Source organism: Scatophagus argus, chromosome 6 (genome assembly GCF_020382885.2).
Source record: "Scatophagus argus isolate fScaArg1 chromosome 6, fScaArg1.pri, whole genome shotgun sequence".
Classification (NCBI taxonomy): Eukaryota; Metazoa; Chordata; class Actinopteri; family Scatophagidae; genus Scatophagus; species Scatophagus argus.
Genome location: NC_058498.1, coordinates 1,852,094 through 1,871,618, shown reverse-complemented (window position 1 = coordinate 1,871,618; position 19,525 = coordinate 1,852,094). Strand labels below are relative to the sequence as shown.

Genomic DNA, 19,525 nt, shown 5'->3' with positions numbered 1-19,525 from the left:
GGGACCACTACTTAAGGCAAACATGCCATAAACATCCATTTTAATCAAGTGTAGTTTTTAAAAACTGTGTAGTCTACAGTCCAACAGAAGGGCTACAACCAGCACCAACACAGGCACTGTCAGGCAGGTTTTAAAGTCATGTACCTCCAAATTAGTGACAATAAGGAGTATTTTGTGACAACTTTGTGAACACGTGCAACAAAAAGATCCCGAGACTGAGATGCAATGACATATCATATCGTGGAGCAGGAACATGCTCCAGTGACCTGTTAATGGAAGGATGTGCCAGGCTCTTCTTCAGCTTGCAACTGGCAGCACTTGAAGAATGTTCTCCCAAAACGTCTTTCTGGATTCAGCACACAGCTGTATGTTGATTTAGACTCGATTAGCCAGACCAGGTCTACTGCAACAGAACTGGTGCACCATAAAACTGTGTGTGCTCCACCAAGGTCAGTGTCAAAGCACGAAAAATCTCTGCAAGGCAGTGGATGTTCACGAGGGACAGATTTTCACCCTTCAGATAAAAACCGGTTGAAACAGTTGGGATGAACTGGACTTGATGAAAACAGAGTGCGATCACTCTGTTTTTGGCCGCACTGGAGTTTGAAATTTCCAAGTTGAATCTGAATCAGCAGTTTGGAAGGCTGCTCAGAATAAAAGGCATCCAAACCATAGTTCCACAGCACAGTCGCTCTTCTTCATGGCTCTTGACAACTCGTCGGGCAAAGTGGCAATCGCACTCGATGACACTGCAGGAAGGACTACACCAGCGGTTTGGGAGTTTTGTATAAAACTGAACTCCTGGGACAAGAATGAGTAGAAATAAGGGTGGAAAAAAGGGGCAGAGTGCAGCACATCATTACACTCATTTCTGTACAGATTTTCCACCATTTTTCTCTCTCTTTTTTATTGCAGTGGGGTTGGCAGGTATGTAATTTTGAGACAAGACAAATCTGTAAAAGTTTACTGCTCGAGTTGTTCTGTAGACAAATGTGTTTGATCTGGCAACATAAGGTTCAACTTGGATGCTCTTCAACTAATGATTCTGCTCACTGAATGAATGTTCTCCATCGCAGAGCCCCGTCTTGCAGCGCCGCCATAGCGTTGTGTTTCTATTCATCTGATGGTTAAAATGCCGTGATAGCCCAGAAGAATAATGGCCACAAGAATGAAAATAAGGCCCACTTTGTAAAAGAACGACATTTTTTTTTCTCAAAGTAGCAGCAGCCAATGGATTCAAGAGCCTCCTGTGCTTTGAAAAACCTCTCCAACTGGAAGCCTGAAGAGAATTCCAACCTAATACTGAGAAACTCTGAAATAGAGACCATATTTCAGGCTTCATTAAGTAGCATATTACGCAACAAAACAGGCCAACTGTTAAATCTTCTCTGGGGCACAGGGACAGAGGTGTATGAGTTACTGCCTGCCAGGGGCCATTATGTCAGCAGCACACATGCATGTGGGGCCATTTCTGTTTTTCTCATTGTTAGGATAAAGAATTTGCTCCATAGCGGGATCTGACACCATGGCTGCTGTCATCTTACTGTCTCTTCCTGCATCTGTGCATGAGTTGTCTGCTGTTAGTTTTATTGTGCCCTGGAAGACTCAGAAAGTAAAAGCAGTAAGTGGTGTGGATTTAAGGTGGGGTCAAGAAGAGGCTCATACAATATCTGCAGTAAAACTACAACACTTGACGGCAACTCAAGCAGAGTTCGTCTCATCGTCTTCCAATCAGAGACACTGCAATAGTCATTCTGTGCGTGGAGACAGCACTACAAGGAACCTGGGAGTGGATTTATGAAGTCTGGACCGCCTGCATGGAGTCAAATGAAACCCAACACCAACTCTGTTTCTTTGACGAGGCCCGAGAACCAAACACCCCATGTCTACTGTGACAAAAGATACCATGCTGACTATAAAGGTGAGAGTATGCTTCAAGCAAAGTGTTTCACACTGAGCTAAAAGTCCTCTAACACCCACTGACATCTGGATTTTGTCTTTAGTGCGAAAGGGTACAATCGGCATTCATTCCTGGGTCAAATGACTCTCCAGTCAGGAACAATGGAAACATGTGTACAGGCTAGTATTCGCACCTTTTCTGGCATGACTGTGTAAATAGTTTTCTCCATCTGTCTCATTCAAGTGGTGCTCAAACATCGAACAAAGTAACCGCGTCACTGCCCTCCATGTGGCTTTCTGCTATTCCTTGTCTTACGGCACTCTGATGACAGGAAGACAAACTCATCGACTGGCTGTTGGAAAGGAGTGTGGGTTTACCCACATTTAAAAAGACACAGAAACGCATGCTAATTTTGCTGCATAAAAAAGCTGCAGTCTCCAATCCCCCAACATTAGCTTCACACTCTCAACCCCTGACTTTCCCCCTTAAACTTCTTTCTTAAACAGCCTTGACTTTAGAAAATATTGTTCTGTTCCACACTGTATGACAACATCACTTATATATTATGTCTGTGCTTGTTGCTCCAACACTCCATTGAAACGACATGAAGCTTACGCTGCATGAATTATTCTGACCGCCATGTTTTCATGACTGCACCATAACATCATTTGGAAATTTTCAAGCCGCCATGTGAGTTTATACACACTTCTACACATTTTCCCACAGTTTCCTCGACACGTCTTAAATGTCTCGAGCCCTCGGGATCCTGACTAACAGTTAAAATAAATTTGAACTGTTTTGCCTGTTTGTGCAGTGCGTGTTTGTAACAAAAGGAAAGATGTGATCAAACACACTTTGAGAAAGAAGAGGAAAACATATACAGATTATAACAAATACAGTATGTTGTGGTAAGTGTGGGTTTTTCTTGGTCTTCTGAATACCTGAATGTAGATGTTTAAAATGCTTCTGCAACTCAGCCTTGCAGACTGTCTAAACGCACTGATTGTTGGCTTCTCCTGAAGTATTCTGGTTCAGTCTGGTTTGTTCGAGTCCATTTGTTAACATCGACGAACTGAAACCAACGCAGAGCTCAGTGCAAACACAAGAAGAGGATGGTGGGCCGACTCCCACCACCCAACAGAGTGAGACATCCTCCCACTGAAAAGGGTGGTGGGGAATACGTGGAGCAACCATGGAAAGCTGGTGATGCTCACCCAAGGTTCACTTAATGTTCAGGTTCATTTTACCACTACTATTAAGCCAAAATGATGACCAAGCAACAGAAGCTGAAATAATCTGTGTGGTGGCAGAACATAAACCCATAGGCTTGTCATATTATCCAGGACAGTGTTGTGTTTCTGTGTCAAGTAACATTAAGAATAGTGTTGGAAAGAAAAAAAAAACTTTTCGGAAACGGCAGAACAGAAGCTCATCGTTAGTTCCAACATCTCCAGCAGAGTGAGTCGTCTTCTCTCCAGTGGATCACTGGAGCTTCACTCCTCTGTTAAACTCTTCCTATAACATGGGTAGTTAAGCCTGATCATCAAGTAGCTGAAGAATGACGTGTGCCAAAGTCAGTAAGCTACACATGTTACTTCACTGTGCCAGATACATTTTTAACCAACAGGGCCTATTCTTCTGCTGCTCTGTAATTACCTATTGGATCGGATTTGTATTGGCAGATAATAAAAGACTCAGGATCAGGGCCAAAACAAAAAATGTGATCAGGACATCCGTATTTCTCCTACTGCAACGACTCGCTTTAACATTTTGAGCCTTGTTATCTTCTGTGACATTAATAGCAGCAATTGACAACTTGAAACAATGGCCATAGTGCTGTTCAAGGTATTCTCAATGCTATTTTAGGTGTGTGTGTGTTTACTGGTGTGTTTAAGGTGGGTGTGAAACAGTCATACACTATGCACAAAGTACATATTTACATCCTGGAAAAAACTGATTCATTCACGCCTCCTTGAATTTCCAGCTGCACTTGTGTGACACCGTGCCATGCAACCTCAACATGAACTCGACCAGTTAAACGCATAATAACTGGGTTGAGTGTGTGCACGTCAGGCCCTTTCAGCCTCTCTCTCTCTGATGGCTCTGATTGCAAACAGTGAGTTATTGCAAAGCCCCAAACTAGTTTTCTAGCAGGTTTTTGTCCTGCGTCCACCGTTTGTTCAGTTCAGGCCGCGTCTGTGGGCGCAATCAAAAGGCTCTCTGTGAGACTCATGAGATCACTGACTGAAGTAGTGGAGGCAGGTCACAACACTTCACCACAAAGCCACGAGGAATGCATTCGGTATCACACACTGATGATATCTAACTGTGTCAGAGTATCCGAGTGGGAATTGTCCTTTAAACTCGATAAAGCTTGTCGATACAGAACATTATTCAGTAACTACATCAGTCAGGTGTGTCTCTAATGACATGAACAGGTGGGTTGACTCTGCTCGTCAACAGTCGGAAAAAGTTACCACAACACCCGCTGTCTTTATTCGTCTGGATCACTGTAACTATTGTCTGAGCTGCTCGTCCAACGATGACAGGAGCGATGACGTATGAGAGTATGCAGCCGAGTGTGTTTCTGGTGAATACGTTACGCACATCTCACGGTTGGAATGACAGCCATTCGAAACAAGGAGGAACTTGGTCGAATTGAATCGATGCTCTGTCACACACACACACACACACACACACAGACGGTTGACAGATACTGAGGTGTGGTGTCAGCTGGGATATTTTTAGGTTACTGTTGATGAAAAAGGAAGGGCAACTGTCAGAATCTCACAGGTGTGAATGTAGCCCGCACTCTGCCACATACCATAGATAGATAAATAAATACACTTTATTGATGCCATGCTGGGAAATTACCATCTTATGCTGTAAGAACTGTTTCACTTTGCACATCGCAGTTTGAGTTACTGCTCCTACGCAGAGTGAAGACATGAGGTTTAGAGAGCAGAGCTGAGGTCGGGGTGGACTGCTTCGACCCGGTGGTGGATGTCCCTGGGCCTTCCAGTTAGCCTGGCACTTAGCGAGGCTGATCTCTGAACAGGCTGACCAGTCGACAGCGCAGCATAAAGACGTACACAGAGGGATTCGAGTTGCTGTGCAGCAGTCATGCACTGTCAATAACTTCTGCACAGCTAGAAATGACAGAAACACAAGGAAGAGCGCTCGTAATTTCAAAATAAAATTTCAAAATAAAGGAATGAACGCACATCTGACAGCAAGAAAAGAAACTAGATTGGTGGTGGGCCTGTACAGTTACAGGGGAAACACTGCAAAAAGCTCCTGCTGCCAATAAATAATGAACAATGGCGACAACAACCAGGTAGAACATGATCTGATGCAGCGGCAGGATGTCACACAGGGTCAGAGCACAGATAAGGGCAGGATTTATTTGATCATTCTTTCCTCTCTTTGCATGAACACAAAGATAAACCATAACCTGAAATGACAAACTGTGTATTTCAGAGTATCTGCTGATGTGAGCAGCATACAGGCCAGTGCGGTGGCGGCGCCGGCGGTATGCAGCACTCCTGCCTTTCGCGCTTGTTTGTGCCACACAAGAATAAACTTGCACGTTTAAAACAAAAGGAAGATCAAGTCAGGTATTGACAGCACATGACTGCACTGCAGGGAATGCTTGTACGTGACTCTAACAAAGCCTGATTTACATGAGAGCTCTTGATACATGGGAACTTCAGAGGGTGATTCCTGCCTGTCAATCACCACACAGTGCAGAGATTAATCCTCCCACTCATGCCACTGTGGGCCGCAGTGATGTCAGCGATCATGACGTGATCCTGTGCTGAAATTATGTGATGATTAATTGACTTGCAGAGTATATTTTTTTAATCTTCATTTTACCAGGAAATATTCCCACTGAGATTCAAAAACTGTTTAACAAGGGAGTCCTGACCAGAACAGCAGCACAAAAAGTTTCACACAAGAGAGCAAAAGGTATTGTCAGGTTTTGGAGTCAATAATTTGGCCAAAAGGACAAACATTCATCAATATAAGCTTCCCATTTCAGGTACTGATGATGTGCCTTTACGGCCATTTTCACAAGTTCTCTAAACTCTAAAATGATTTGATTAATTATAAAAGAACGGAGAAAGATTTTAGAAAAACAAAACAGCTCCACCTTAGAACTTGAGCAGAGGTGCCTCTGGCGAGCCTGCCGTTTGGCTGCCAAGAGAGCAATAGCTCGTAGATGAAACTCTTTCCCATGTGTCAATATACAAAGATGACTTGGAGATGTTATCGACGAAGATGGTGTGGAACACTGCGGAGCTACTATGCTGAAAACTGAAAGCATTCCACGCTGGGTGCGTGCTGTTGCCACAACAAAATTCTTACTGTAGAGAATCTGTCATCTGTGAAGTTCAATCATTTTCCTCTCAGTCCTAAAGATCCTGTAACCTCATTCCTACACTGCTTTGACTACATTTCAATGAAAACGATCAAAACAGGAGGATTTTATCAGTTGCAGGGTCCCAATAACGTGAGCTAATTTTGTTACTCGGCCCTGGCAGTCTGATGGAGGGATGATGTTTTTGGTTGTGGTCTCTGCAGCAGAGTAGGTGGTAGGTGATGAAGAGGGCAGCCTTGCAGGGGGATAATCTCGCCTCGGAGGGCATTCCTGTGTCATCGACCAGTGCCTGCTGCATCACTCAGACAAAGACGTAAGTGCAGAAGTCAAAAAGGGCGAGGACTTGTGCTGAGAAAATGACAGTGGAAGAGTTATGCGAACAACGATGGGACACAGAGAGAGAGATAAAGACAGACTGAGAGGCAACTTCCCATTTATCACCACTTCTCCTCCTCCTCTGCTTGAGAGGTTGGACGAAAACCGCAGAGCTGTCACTCAACTCGCAGCAGTTTATGGCCTCCAGCGACATGTGAACTTGGAAGTATGACAGGCGGGCTGCACTGAGCACTCACACATGCACATACACACACACCACTGCAAATACGTGCACACACTAACCTGGTCTGTCTCCAGTGCTGACGGAGGTCTGCAATAAGCATTTAAGAATGAAGTTCAAATGAAGGGAAAGAGAGAAACTGTAGTAAAAAAGTGAGACCGCTAACACTAAAACTTAAAAGTAATTCTAGATTGTGTGCTGGAACGTCCACAACCTGTCTGCACTTCTTCATCTGTTCCTTCATCTTGTTCTCGTGAGTCTTTGCAGTTGTGATCGGGACCCGCGGTGCCGAGTTCCCGGCCATAAAGCTGTCCGAGCCAATCAGGAGCAGCGCTCAGCTGTCAATCATGACGCTTCAGCCCCTTCTTATAGCATCAAATGCCTAATGAAAACTAAACTGATGAGAAAGAATGAACACGTGAGCGAATATCAGTGACATGAGAACTACTTTGAAAACCCTGACACGAGGAAGCGTAGGATCCAGCCTCTCTGGTGTTCAGCCCACACGAGGCAGTGAAAATCAGGACATTTTGAACTCTGTTGCAACAATTTTGATCCCTCTTTTTTAAATCTGACTCTGGTAAGTCCCTTTGCTAAATGGTGCAACACTAAATTACTGCAGCGTCCGTGTAACTGCTTTTGTTGCCTGCACTTTTCTCCTATCTGGCCCATTCTGTACTTGACCTGTCATGTCGAAAATGTCAAGAGAGAACAGAGGGATCTCACACACAGTCGGCAATCATTTCCAGCCTTGTAAATCTCTCAACAAGCTCTAAACACGGCTGTGAGAACCAGACAGGGGAAACCATCTGATCACACTAGAAATATCCATGGCCACGGTACTGTTTATCGCCTGGCAACCAAAACTAATCATAACTATTAAAGCATAAAACACTGTGGCACACCTTTGCTCAGGCAGGGGCCTCTCACCTGAGCCAAACCTCAGCGCCTGCAGAAACCCACAGGCTGACAAGTGTGACTGACAGCTGTGCAAGGCCAATACAATGGAAACAAACAGCAGCCATGACAGCGAGAGCAGTTTGAAACTTACCTGCTGCTTTATTCAAAACAACCCTGACAGCTTCAAAACCGCACGTCTTTTGCTTTCACATGTGACTCTCTGAGGATGATGCAGGCAGCTTGTTTCCTGAACAGCAAACAGCTTCCACGAACACAGACCTCAGCAGCTTTTGGGGAATTTTATCCCGAATAAACACACACACACGCACACACACACAGAGTTGCAACACATTTGACGCACACCTGCATATTTAACCCCCTCACGCCCCTCCCTGGTTGCTTACCCCTGTCCCAAGGGGCTGAGGAGATAAATGAGCTCATGTCAGACACACACACACTGACACGGATAATGATGAATTACATGTATATTAGCACACAGCCCGAGGACTCGCTCCTGTCACGTACAGCCAGCCACAAACACACACACCCACACACAGCAGATCTTCTTGCACCTAAACAGCAAACAACAAAAGAGTCTGAGTCAGCTGAATTTTTCACACGCACACACACACACACACACACTTGATGACAGGTATTTCCACTTCAGGAGAGCCACAATGCTGAGCTGTGAGCCCTGTGTCAGTCACTTCCTGTCTGAAGGGGTCAGGGGTCAAATACTCTTCAGTCTCTTTAAACTCGACCACAGAAGTAAAGCGACAGTGAGACAGAGCTGTGACTGAACCGCCGTCCTCCGTCACCCCCCCCCCCCTCGCTACACGTCCTCCAAGTCCCAGAAACCGCTGGTTATTCAGCGTCACTCACCGAAAAACTTTTTCACTCATCCGTCTTTCAGGCTGGACAAAAAAACCCTGCTAAGATCCACTAACATCTGGCTTTTGTCTTCGGTGGGAAATGTTCACCTCCTCTTTTCAATTGGTCGGACAAATCAAGAAGACGTCACCTGCGACAGGCAGAACGACAGGCAGATGGACGTATTTTCTTCTTGCTTTTTCCCCGGGAGCCTCTTTAAACGGCTCCTAAGTTTAAATGAAACAATACCTTATTTAAGGTGGATTTATTGTAGGGCTGTTGGGCTGCATGACAATATTTCTGGGCCTTTAAGCTGTGCAGCATTGCTCGAACAAGTCATCTGTCAAATTTCAAACGTTTCAAAGCAGTCTTCCAGATGTTTATCAAGCAGTTGTAGCTTTACTCGTAGACGGACTGTATTGTCCATGCGGTAGTTTTCAGTGTGGATTCAGGATTAAGACCCCCGAATGAATGAGCCGACATGCACAAAGGCTTCAGGCCCAGGTGTGTGAGTCCTGCTTCCATCACATAGGCAGTGAGTGAGTGAGTCAGTCCGTCCGTCAGTCAGTCAGTCAGTCAGTCAGCAGGGCCTCCATGCTAATCCTGTGCCATCACTCAACTGGATCTCAGCTGTAATCTCTGCAGGCCAAAGCTCCTGGCTTTAAACTGAGAACCTGACAGCTAATCTCAGCCACAACACTCCTGGGTAACCCTACACTCACTCCAGAGATCAGCAACAACACCCCCGGATCGCAGTGATGAGAGAAACACCTCCCGAATATCAGACACTTTACACCTAGCAAGAGATGGAAAGATAATATGACAGCTCCTTTATTTTCATTTCAAGCATACAAACTAATGTGAAAAAGATCATTTTCTCCTGCACTAGTCAACCCGGCACTGTTAAAGAAAACTTCTCAAGGCCGTTTGCCTAAATACAAGCACCCACTGAGCACCAACTGGCAGGATGCAGCCTACATTACTCTTATGGAGGCAGACGGGCTTGTTTCCAGCTGTTTAAAAGCATACAATAAGCCGCCCGAGGCTGTCAACTGCACCCGTCATGGCCGATAAGTGTATGCTCCCAGACACAATGGCCGACAATCAGATACATGCAGAGAAAACATGTTACATTCATGTTAAGGTCAGGTATAAGGAACAGGAAACAAGCGTTGTGCTATGTCACGTATTATACAGAACTATATGGATTACACATTATCACGGTCCGCCGACCTGACTCTGCAGCAGCTCATAGGATAACCTGCACAGAAATCAGAGACAAACTGATCATTTGCTCCTGGCTGGCAGTCATGAATCCATCCATCCACCTTCCAGTCTTCCCTCTCCCCAGACACTTTCTCCAGCTCTTCCGGGCAGACCCCAAGGTATTCCCAGGCCAGCCGAGTGACATAGTCCCTCCAGCGTGTCCTGGGTCTTCCCCGGGGCCTCCTCCCGGTGGGGCATGCCCGGAACACCTCCCCAGGAAGGCGTCCAGGGGGCATCCGAAACAAACGCCCGAGCTACCTCAACTGGCTCCTTTCGATGTGGAGGAGCAGCGGCTCTACTTCGAGCTCCTCCCGGGTGACAGAGCTCCTCACCCTATCCCTAAGGGATAAAAAACTAAAAACTGATCTGACATCATGTTACTTTATGTGAGTAGTTCACTTCACTCCCCATGCGTTGTTTTTTAGCAGGTTTGAAAGCAACTGTTCCATTATTGCAGTAAAAGCAACCTCAGGTCAGTACAGTACACACACACACACACACACACACACACACACACACACACACACAGAGGCAGACACTCGACTCACCACTTCGGTGGGACGGAAGTATTTTGGGTCCACCCTCACGTGCACCACTGACGTCTCCTGGCAGCGGCCAACCTCGTTCTCATCCTTTCCTTCCCACCTGGAAAGACACAAATCTTCAGAGGAAGGAACATTCTCCCACAGCTGCTGGCAGGCTCAGCCGTGCCTTCCTCCACCTCTCTGATTACTTCCTGTGCACTTTGTTTCTTTAGCGTCTCGCGCAGACAAAACATGTCACCTGTCCTTTTATTTTTTTTCTTCCCTGAAACCAACACAGCTGGCACAGCATCTTCACCAACATGTCAGCGTCTTCCAGGACACACGGGGGAGGAGAGCGAGGGGTGAGACTGAGATGTGCACTGAACATGAGACAGGAGTTTCCATCACCACTGAAGGCTGGTGGCTTCAGGCATCCGTGGTGACGGCTCCGCTCAAACCTGACAGGACCGTTACAGAGAGCTGCCACGTCGATGCGACACTCACATCAGGGACCAACTCTTAAATTTATTTTGCGATGAATAACTGCTTAACTGATGACCATCCTGCTGAAAGAAACTCTGTACATTCCATAATACACTCATCACCCATCAGTTTGATTCTGATTCTGAATACTGAACTCTGGCCAGTTTACGCAGTCAGACCGTGCTGAAGCATAATAAAGAAAATTAGACGTTAGGTTGTGACTCATTTCGGCTCGAGTTGTGCTGCTGTATATGTTCAACATGTTTTGCTGAATGGAGGAGTCGAAGTCTGATGATTACTGCGGTTTTCCGCGTGTTTTTGTCTTTAGCAGCAGACCACAAGGTTAAAACATGATTCTAATCGCCTCGTCTCATCTGATGCTGTCATCTCTCAGTTAAACTGGCTCGTCCACAGCATTTTGTGGTTTGTTGATATTTAACTATCACTTCATTCACTTTTGAATAAGGGAAAAAAACTTAAATCACTGCTTTATTACAGCGCTCTGAGGACGACGCTCACTGCTGGATGAACTGATGGATTAGCTGGTCGGAAACGCAGGCCTGTCCGATCGCTTATTCAAGCACAACGCAGACATGTACAATTGCCAAACGGAAATGCACGTATAACAGGAACAGGAGTAGGAGTGTGTATGCATGTGCACTCACACAATGGTCTTCCCCACATGTTTGAAGGCCTTCTCCACAAACTCCCTCACACTGTGCACCTCCCCCGTCGCTATGACGAAATCCTCTGGCTCCTCCTGTTGCAGCATCAGCCACATGGCCTGAAAGAGACGGAGAGACCGAGAGGTTAAACCACTGAGAGATCATAAAGACAGTTCAGCGCTCCGCTCTGGACCCTGTCCAACTCGGTCCTGACAGACAGGAAGTGAACCTGTGACCTCTGGGCGTGGCATTCGCCCGTACCTCTGTCCTGACGTCACCACGGGGGCTCATGGGACCAATACCGTGGGAAAGGAGGACATAGCACTCCCACAGGCCCACTGCGCTGCTGGCACACACAAAAACACACACGTGGCCATGGATGCACATGCACCTATTCACTCACACACACACACAGACACACACACACACACACACACACAACTGACAGTCCTGCAGCTGAAAATAACATCATACGAGAAATGAAAAGTTAATAGCAAAGTTAAGGAGATGATAAACTTCCAGAAATAAAAGTTCAGCATGCAGTTCTGAGTCGTGTTCACTATTTTCAACTGCACAGTGTGGGCAGTATTATTAATAGCTTATGTGCCCCAGTGAAATCTGATAGTCTGAGTCCCTTAACGGACCCAGCACTATATTAAAGAGCCAGCGAGGGCGTCTGCGCGCGGTTCCATAATATTTATGGTGAACCAGAGCCAGCAGGTCAGAAGCTGCTGACCCCTGGCACGTCTAGCCTGATTAGAAGAGACTCGCCGGGGACACCAAGACGCAGGCAGACAGGCAGGCATCCATTCATCCACGGATGAAAACAAAGGCAGGACCCAAGCAGGCACTGATGATGTGCTAGGATTTCGATTTCACTGATTCTGTTTGTTCTGTTGGTTGATGTGTCAGTGCTGACACTGACAAAGTGACACAGTTTTAGCTTCTTGTCGTCTTCATAACTGACGCTGACCAACACTGCTTTACACACTAATCTGTTTTGACCTTGTCAAACACACACAGACAGGACAACACCGAGACACAAAGGCGTTGGATTCACACCAAGTCCTCCAGTGTTTTAACTCAAGTTAAAATACTACATGTACTGTAGTAATATTCCACCAGGAGCCTCTCTGGTGTGTAATGGAGCTGGTCTCCTCTGTCTCCACTGACTTTACTTGAGCACATCAGCACAGTGTATGTGCTCTGTTAGGATTTCACAGAATGGTGTGTGTGTGTGTGTGTGTGTGTGTGTGTCTTTCATCCAACCACATCAGGATGTTTTATGTGATACAGTTGGATGGAGCGGAGGCTGGCTGTCTCAGCTCTGTGTTCCCTCAGCTGTCGTACTCATAAGAAAAAAGACAAACAGTTCAACTTATAAGCAGAAGTTTCACTGTTCATTGTGTGAAGGAAACGTCCTCTCAATGAGTTTTCTCCTTAGAGTTTATCCACTCTGGAGCATAAATGTGCTCAAAGTGTTGGTGAGAAAGACGGACGGACCAAGCGACTGACATCTGGTCCTCCGGCAAAAAAGATGCATCTAATCAGCAAAAAGGATGCTGTGACATTCCTGTACTGTCTGTGGTATCGTATAAGCGCGCGCACACACACACACACACACACACACACACGCACACACACACACACACACACACACACACACAGCAGGAGTGATGGACTGCTCCTCCTCAGGGAGGCGAGGCCGTCCTATCTCAGGATGGTTCGGGGTCACCTGACCGCTCAGTGCTGACGGCTCCCCTGAGCCTGACCTCTGGCCCCGCGGCCCCTGATGAACACACCAGATTGTCACACTGCAATGGGAGCCAATCACAGCACCTCTTTGTACGACTGACAGCAGAGCAAACGAATCAGAACACGTTCGAATTTCCACAGCAGCATCTGTGCTTCCAGTCGTTTCCACCTTTTGTGCTCGTGAAGTTGACAGGAGAATTAAATTATCTTCAAACCACAGCCGTCTTTCTGTCCGTCCTTGTATTCAAACAAAGTTATGTTTACACTCAGTCGCACTCACATTGTGTGTATCCTTGAGGTCCCACAAAAGTGAATTTTCTTGCTTGTTAACATTACAAAGTTGATTTAAATCCTGAATTATTTACGTCTCGTTGCCTGCTTGCAGTTTTCTCAGCACTCAGCAGCTCTCGACATGCCGCCTCCACCTGCAGATCGGCGTGATACCTGCAGGACTGTAGGACTGGTGCCACTCACAACTCCGATAATTTATTCACGTTTTAATGATTTTTTTTTTAATTAAAAGTGCAAAGCTAAGTTGAATTTTCAGCTTCTAAGCTGAAAGATTTGGTGCTTCTCTCTGTGCAGATGGAAGTTGAGTTTTGGACATAATAAGCAATTTATAGAAACTGTGTTCAGGAAGTGTTTTCTTTTAATTGTTTTGATATTTTCTAGTTTAAATAATTCATGCAGAAACATAATTTACTGACAGTAAAAAGAATCATTCTTTACTACCCGACATATTCTACTAAAACAAATATCAGATTCTGCCATTTCAAAGTAATTCCCTCCTCGATGTGAGCAGGATTAATTATCGCTGGGAGCGGTGGATTAACAAACACTGACATCTACACTGTAATACTGTTTTGATGGTCTGACTGGCTGATTATTTGAACTTGTAATGAAGCAGGCTCTTTCCCCGTTCCTGCAGACCACACTGATGAATGTGAGGGCTGCGCTCAGCTGGATGGCTGTGATGATGGGAGCTGGGAACGCAGCTCGGCTCCTCTCGCAGCCAGAGAAAATGTTTACAGCAGGAGCTGAGTGACACGGCCTCGGCTGATTTTTTTAACCAGGAAATGTGATAAATAATATCATGTGTATTTTTCTGATCACTGCAGTGGGACTAACGCTCAGCGAAAGCATGGGAGACTGTGGCTCAGCTCGATCACAGCCACGGACTGGCTTCACTGTCCGTGTTCCCACATTTAACTCCTTCACACCAGCCTGGCCTTCTTTCCCTTCCTCCTTTTACCTTTTGCGCCCTTTTTCTCGTCTTCTTCCCCTCCTGCTGCCCCCCGTTCTGCCCCCCGTCCCTCCCTCCCTCCCTCCCTTCAGAATCGCTCTGCTTCATTAGCTATCTGATAAACAGCTCAGAGGTTCAGGCCTTCACACTGAACCCGCACCTTCCTGTTCACATGGCCACAGGATGACCCCCATCTCTCTCTCTCTCTCTCACACACACACACACACACACACACACAACTCCAGCACAGAGACAGATACCGACCCCTGAAACCACCCACAGCCCTCCACCTGAATTATACTGACACACACACACACACAAGGGGAAACCTGGTCACCAAAGTTCAAATGCTGTGTTGTGTTCAGAGACTATAGGAAAACATGGATGTGAATCATGTCTGTGACATCTTGAGTGTCGGAGTGGAAAGTTTTTAAATCTGTACTTTGGTTTGCGTCTCACATCAGTTTGCCAGATAAGTCAAATACGGGCAAGCAGTCCAGGTGGTGAAATACACAAATTTCTTCTTATTAAAGCAGGATTAGACAACATAATATATAACATTACGTACAATGTTACTGTCAGTGTTTCCCAATTAGTCAATAATGTATCCAGACCTCGTCCTGAAACAAAGCGAACCTGAAGAAAACGATTTAAAAGGCCATGAGAAATGGAAGAAATGGAACCTTAAACTGACTTCTTTTTCTTTAACATGTCATCATGAAGTGCTGAGTGGACAACGTAATGGATGTAGAATGAGACACCATCAGAGTTCAGCCTGCCTCCTTACACACCTCACAGTCAGTCTGCAGGTCGGTCTGCCAACGAGCACGAAATCTCCTGGGAAAACGAAAGCCTGACTGTTGATTTAGTTTGATCTAAAGTTTTACTGTGACTTTCAAAATAAAACAATTTTAAACAGCAGTAAAAAATAAAAGTTATTTAATTCAATAATTGCATCAAATAGAAAAAAGTGGCAGATTCTCTCGAATCAGCAAATCTGAGGAGGAAAAAAAAAGAGAAACCGCCAGTTTCATACAGTAGGAGTTTTCATGGCTCAGCTGTGGTGGCTGCTGCTTCTGTTTTTTTTCTTTAAGTGTGTTATATTTAATCCTTTCCATGTGCAGCAGTCAGATAGAACACAGATAGAGCACAAGCAAAGCTGCGAGGTCGCGGGAAAATCCCTGGTACAAACCAAAGGCAGCGTGCTGACTCAGGGCGCTCCTGTATGGGTCACGCAACGCACTCGCACCGCGCTGATACCAACGGCTGCACGTCTGCGGATGTGGCTCACGCTGAACATCTGCTGACACACTGGAATACTGTCACCGCCCCCCGTGGATGAATTCGCTTCGGGGGCTCTTACAGAACAGCATCTTCAAAATAACTCAATTTTCTTGAGGCGTCTTCCAGAGAGACACCTGGGGAAGGTGGATGTTCACTGACACACAATACAAACAAACACTCCAAGTCCTGACTTATCTGGACCTCCCTCCTCTGCAGACAGCTGAGCTCCCCCGTCCTCCCAGAGTCCCAGGCTGCTGTGGCCCCTCGGTCCTCCGTCTCCGGCTGCTTGACTGTAGCTGACATGTGGAATGGCTCAAGGTAAACACTTAATGGAGCAGCCATTAAGGCTGCAGAAAGCCATCAGCCCCAATCACGGCCTGCTAATGCCATTAACCCCAGGCTTTCACACACACACACACACACACACACACACACACACACAGGTGTCCACCTTTGGGCAAATACACAACACGCACACACACTTTCTGCCTCACACACATGCAGGCATATGACAAAGCCTCTTCTGCACAAAACCACAAATGCAGGGAATTAATCAGATTCCTGCACAAATAAAAACAAGTCGTTCATGCCAAACCAACTACATACAGCATAAATGGACATGGGCTCCTTTAACGTCTACTGAAAGCCACACCAACAGACAGCGTACCCTCACAGAACTTCACATGGCCCCTGATGATAGCGCCGAGAGTTTTGGAGAAGCTGCAGGTTCTTCACCACTACAGAGCTCGACCAGAGCTGGCTTTTCCACATCATTACCAGCTTAAGAGGTTCTCAGCTCTGTTCCACAACATGCTCGCACAGCTGCCAGACAAGAATGTTAAAGCCTGAAAAATAAGGAGAAAAGCGGTCTTACTTTGGCGCGGGCCAGAGGGAAGCCTTGAATTGGAGCAGAAGCAGCTCAGGCCTGCCAGCCCCACCTCATACCGCTGATAATGAGATTAATGACCTGCACTCACAGCCGCGATACAAGGCGCTCATGTGGATGTGTGCGTGCACAGACACGCGCACATCACAGCGCGACATCACACTTGGGCACTTCTCGCTCACATACGTCATAAGTTGGTGTTATCAGCTCGTCTCTTCGGACCCACATCCATCAAGGCCACTACTTCCCTGACACACAGCCAATCGTATGCAGCCATCTTGTACTGAGATTAGGCAAATGCTATTGAAATAACGAGCGGAGAATGACCCAGGCCCCATGACTGATACCAGGCCGAGGCCAGATGACTTCCTACTGCTGTGGATGTTTACATACGTCTATATTTAACTCAAAATTTGTCAAATTTCTAAGTATATTTGGCTTTATTTACATCACAACAGTTCAGAACATGAAGGGTACTTCCTCCGCAGGCCACAATCTCGACTCCTGCATCAGTTTGTAAATCTTGGCCAAAGGCTGAATGCCAATCTTGTCCATACACAACACTAGTACTCGTGATATACTGAGTTTGTATACTATTTCCACAAATATTAATACAACTGCAGATTGCAGAAAAAGGTGAAACACAATGTAATGTGATAACTTGCTAATCCTTGTTGACATCAGTTAAAAACAACACAAATAAAATACGAACTATATAAACAAAAGTATTGAGATGGGGCCGTCTCTCAGGGTTTGGGCTCGGCCCCTGACTTCCAGTGAAGGGAAATCTTAATGCTTCAGCACACAAAGACATTTTGGACAATGCTGTGCTTCCAACTTTGTGGCAACAGTTTGTTGAAGGCCCTTTTCTATTCCAGCATGACTGTGCCCCAGTGCACAAAGCAAAGCTCCATAAAGACATGGTTGGATGAGTTTGGTGTGGAAGAACTTGACTGGCCCACACAGAGCCCTGACCTCAACCCCATCCAACACCTTTGGGATGAACTGGAACGGAGATTGTGAGCCAGGCCTTTTGGTCCAACATCAGTGTGTGACCTCACAAATGCTCTACTGCATGAATGGGCACAAATTCCCACAGAAACACTCCAACATGTTGTGGAAAGCCTTCACAGAAGAGTGGAAGCTGTTAGAGCTGCAGAGTGTCTGAGTGTTTAGAATGAGACGCCATTAAAGTCCCTGTTGGTGTGACGGTCAGGTGTCCCCATACTTATGGCCATATAGCGTATGTAATGTTTTACTTCATTAGCATCGGGCTGAGGAGCACTTTGTAAAACTCTTGTCAGTAAACTAATGTCTGCATTCTGTTTTAATGTACACAGCGGCTCAGGTTCTTTTTGGAATCAGTGCTGGACAAGCTGTGAGGAAGAGAGGAGGCTCAACTTGAAAACACATTTTCCTCTTGCCATGGAACAAGTACAAACACAGAAATCAACATTTCGTCTCCTGCAGTCAGTCTGGTGATATTCTGAATGTGAACGTGTGGAATCACAGCCGCCGTGAGTTTGTCAGGCAGCTTTACATCATAAAATTGTGATTCAAGCAGCAGCTGCAGTGAAGCAGCGCGACAATCGCTTCGCGTTGGTTAACTGTAAGAATCAAGTGACCATTTTACACAGAAATCTGGTTTAAGATGTTTTATGTTCCCGAGAGCCAACTGAACACATTTACTCTGCCACAGTCAAACTCTGTGTTGTCCGGAGTCAGCAGCTGACAGCTCTGACACATGAAGGAGGCCCAACCTGACACACAGTGTGGGACAAGTCGGCAGACCTGTGGGCTTACTGGAGATCTGTGTTTTCAAACTGTAACCTTTGATTTGAATGAGAATCAATGCCTATAATTAAGATATCCTGGAAACATTTCTTATGGTGTGTAGAATATGGTGGCTAGGTTACTTCTGCCTCCCACGCGGACTGGCCTGCGGCGGTTCAGTCGCGTGACGACAGCCAAACATCTCAGTGACAAAACCTGATGGACGTTTTCAGCCACTGCTGCTTTCAGAATTTCACCCAAATTTCTTGGAATTGCAAGCTTAGTCACAATCAGTCCGGTTTTCCCTGGCAAGAACTTCAGTGTTCAGCGCACCTCCACTGAAATGTAAAAAAACTAACTTATTTACTTTAAAATTTAATCTTTACTACAAACATCCTGTGGGTTCTTTGTGTCTGCAAGCTTGCAAAATGTGTTTGTAACTGAGTGAACCGGGAGGCGTAACGTCGACAGTTTACATTCATAAGCAGGTAAGTTTGTCACCTGAGAGTGTGAGAGGTTACATGTGAGTGTGTGTGTGTGTGTGTGTGTGTGTGTGTGTGTGTGTGTGTGAAACAGCATTCCATAACAGTGCAGGATAATCCCAAACATGGGATTAGAGAAGAATGGACACGTCTGACAGCTTTCTCTGAGACTCTGCACTCAAAGGATCCTTTTGTTCCTTTAACGTCTGTGCTGTAACACACGCACACACACACACACACACATCCTACTCGTCCATATCAGCACACACAGCGGCATCTCAGAGAGCAGCTGATCTGAGTGCTTCTCTAAACAGCAGATCGGCGACACACAGTGCACATGAGTGAGGCAGGTTAACACACGTCTGCTGGATGGCTTCGCTTCTCTGCGGCTTTTCGTCCCGGCTGGGTGTTAAACCTCAGTAATCTGAGAAATTATTTTTGTTTATCATTATGTGTTTTTGAAACTTGACACCTCTGGCACTGAGCAGCATTTACTGACTGAATATTTCTGGTTCTTTTAAATGTGATTCGTCACCAGACTGTGGTATTATTTTAGT

General features: G+C 45.9%; 1 protein-coding gene across 1 annotated transcript in view; it reads right to left on the bottom strand.

Annotated features, from left to right (window-relative positions):
- The window catches only part of gmds (GDP-mannose 4,6-dehydratase), a 143,902-nt gene that overhangs the window by 21,544 nt on the left and 102,833 nt on the right, over window positions 1–19,525 (bottom strand). The window contains exons 8-9 of the mRNA XM_046392897.1: window positions 11,546–11,664; window positions 10,422–10,518 (exon numbers count right to left, since the gene is read on the bottom strand). Coding sequence (XP_046248853.1) covers window positions 10,422–10,518; window positions 11,546–11,664 — 216 coding nt within the window. The remainder of the gene's footprint in view (window positions 1–10,421; window positions 10,519–11,545; window positions 11,665–19,525) is intronic.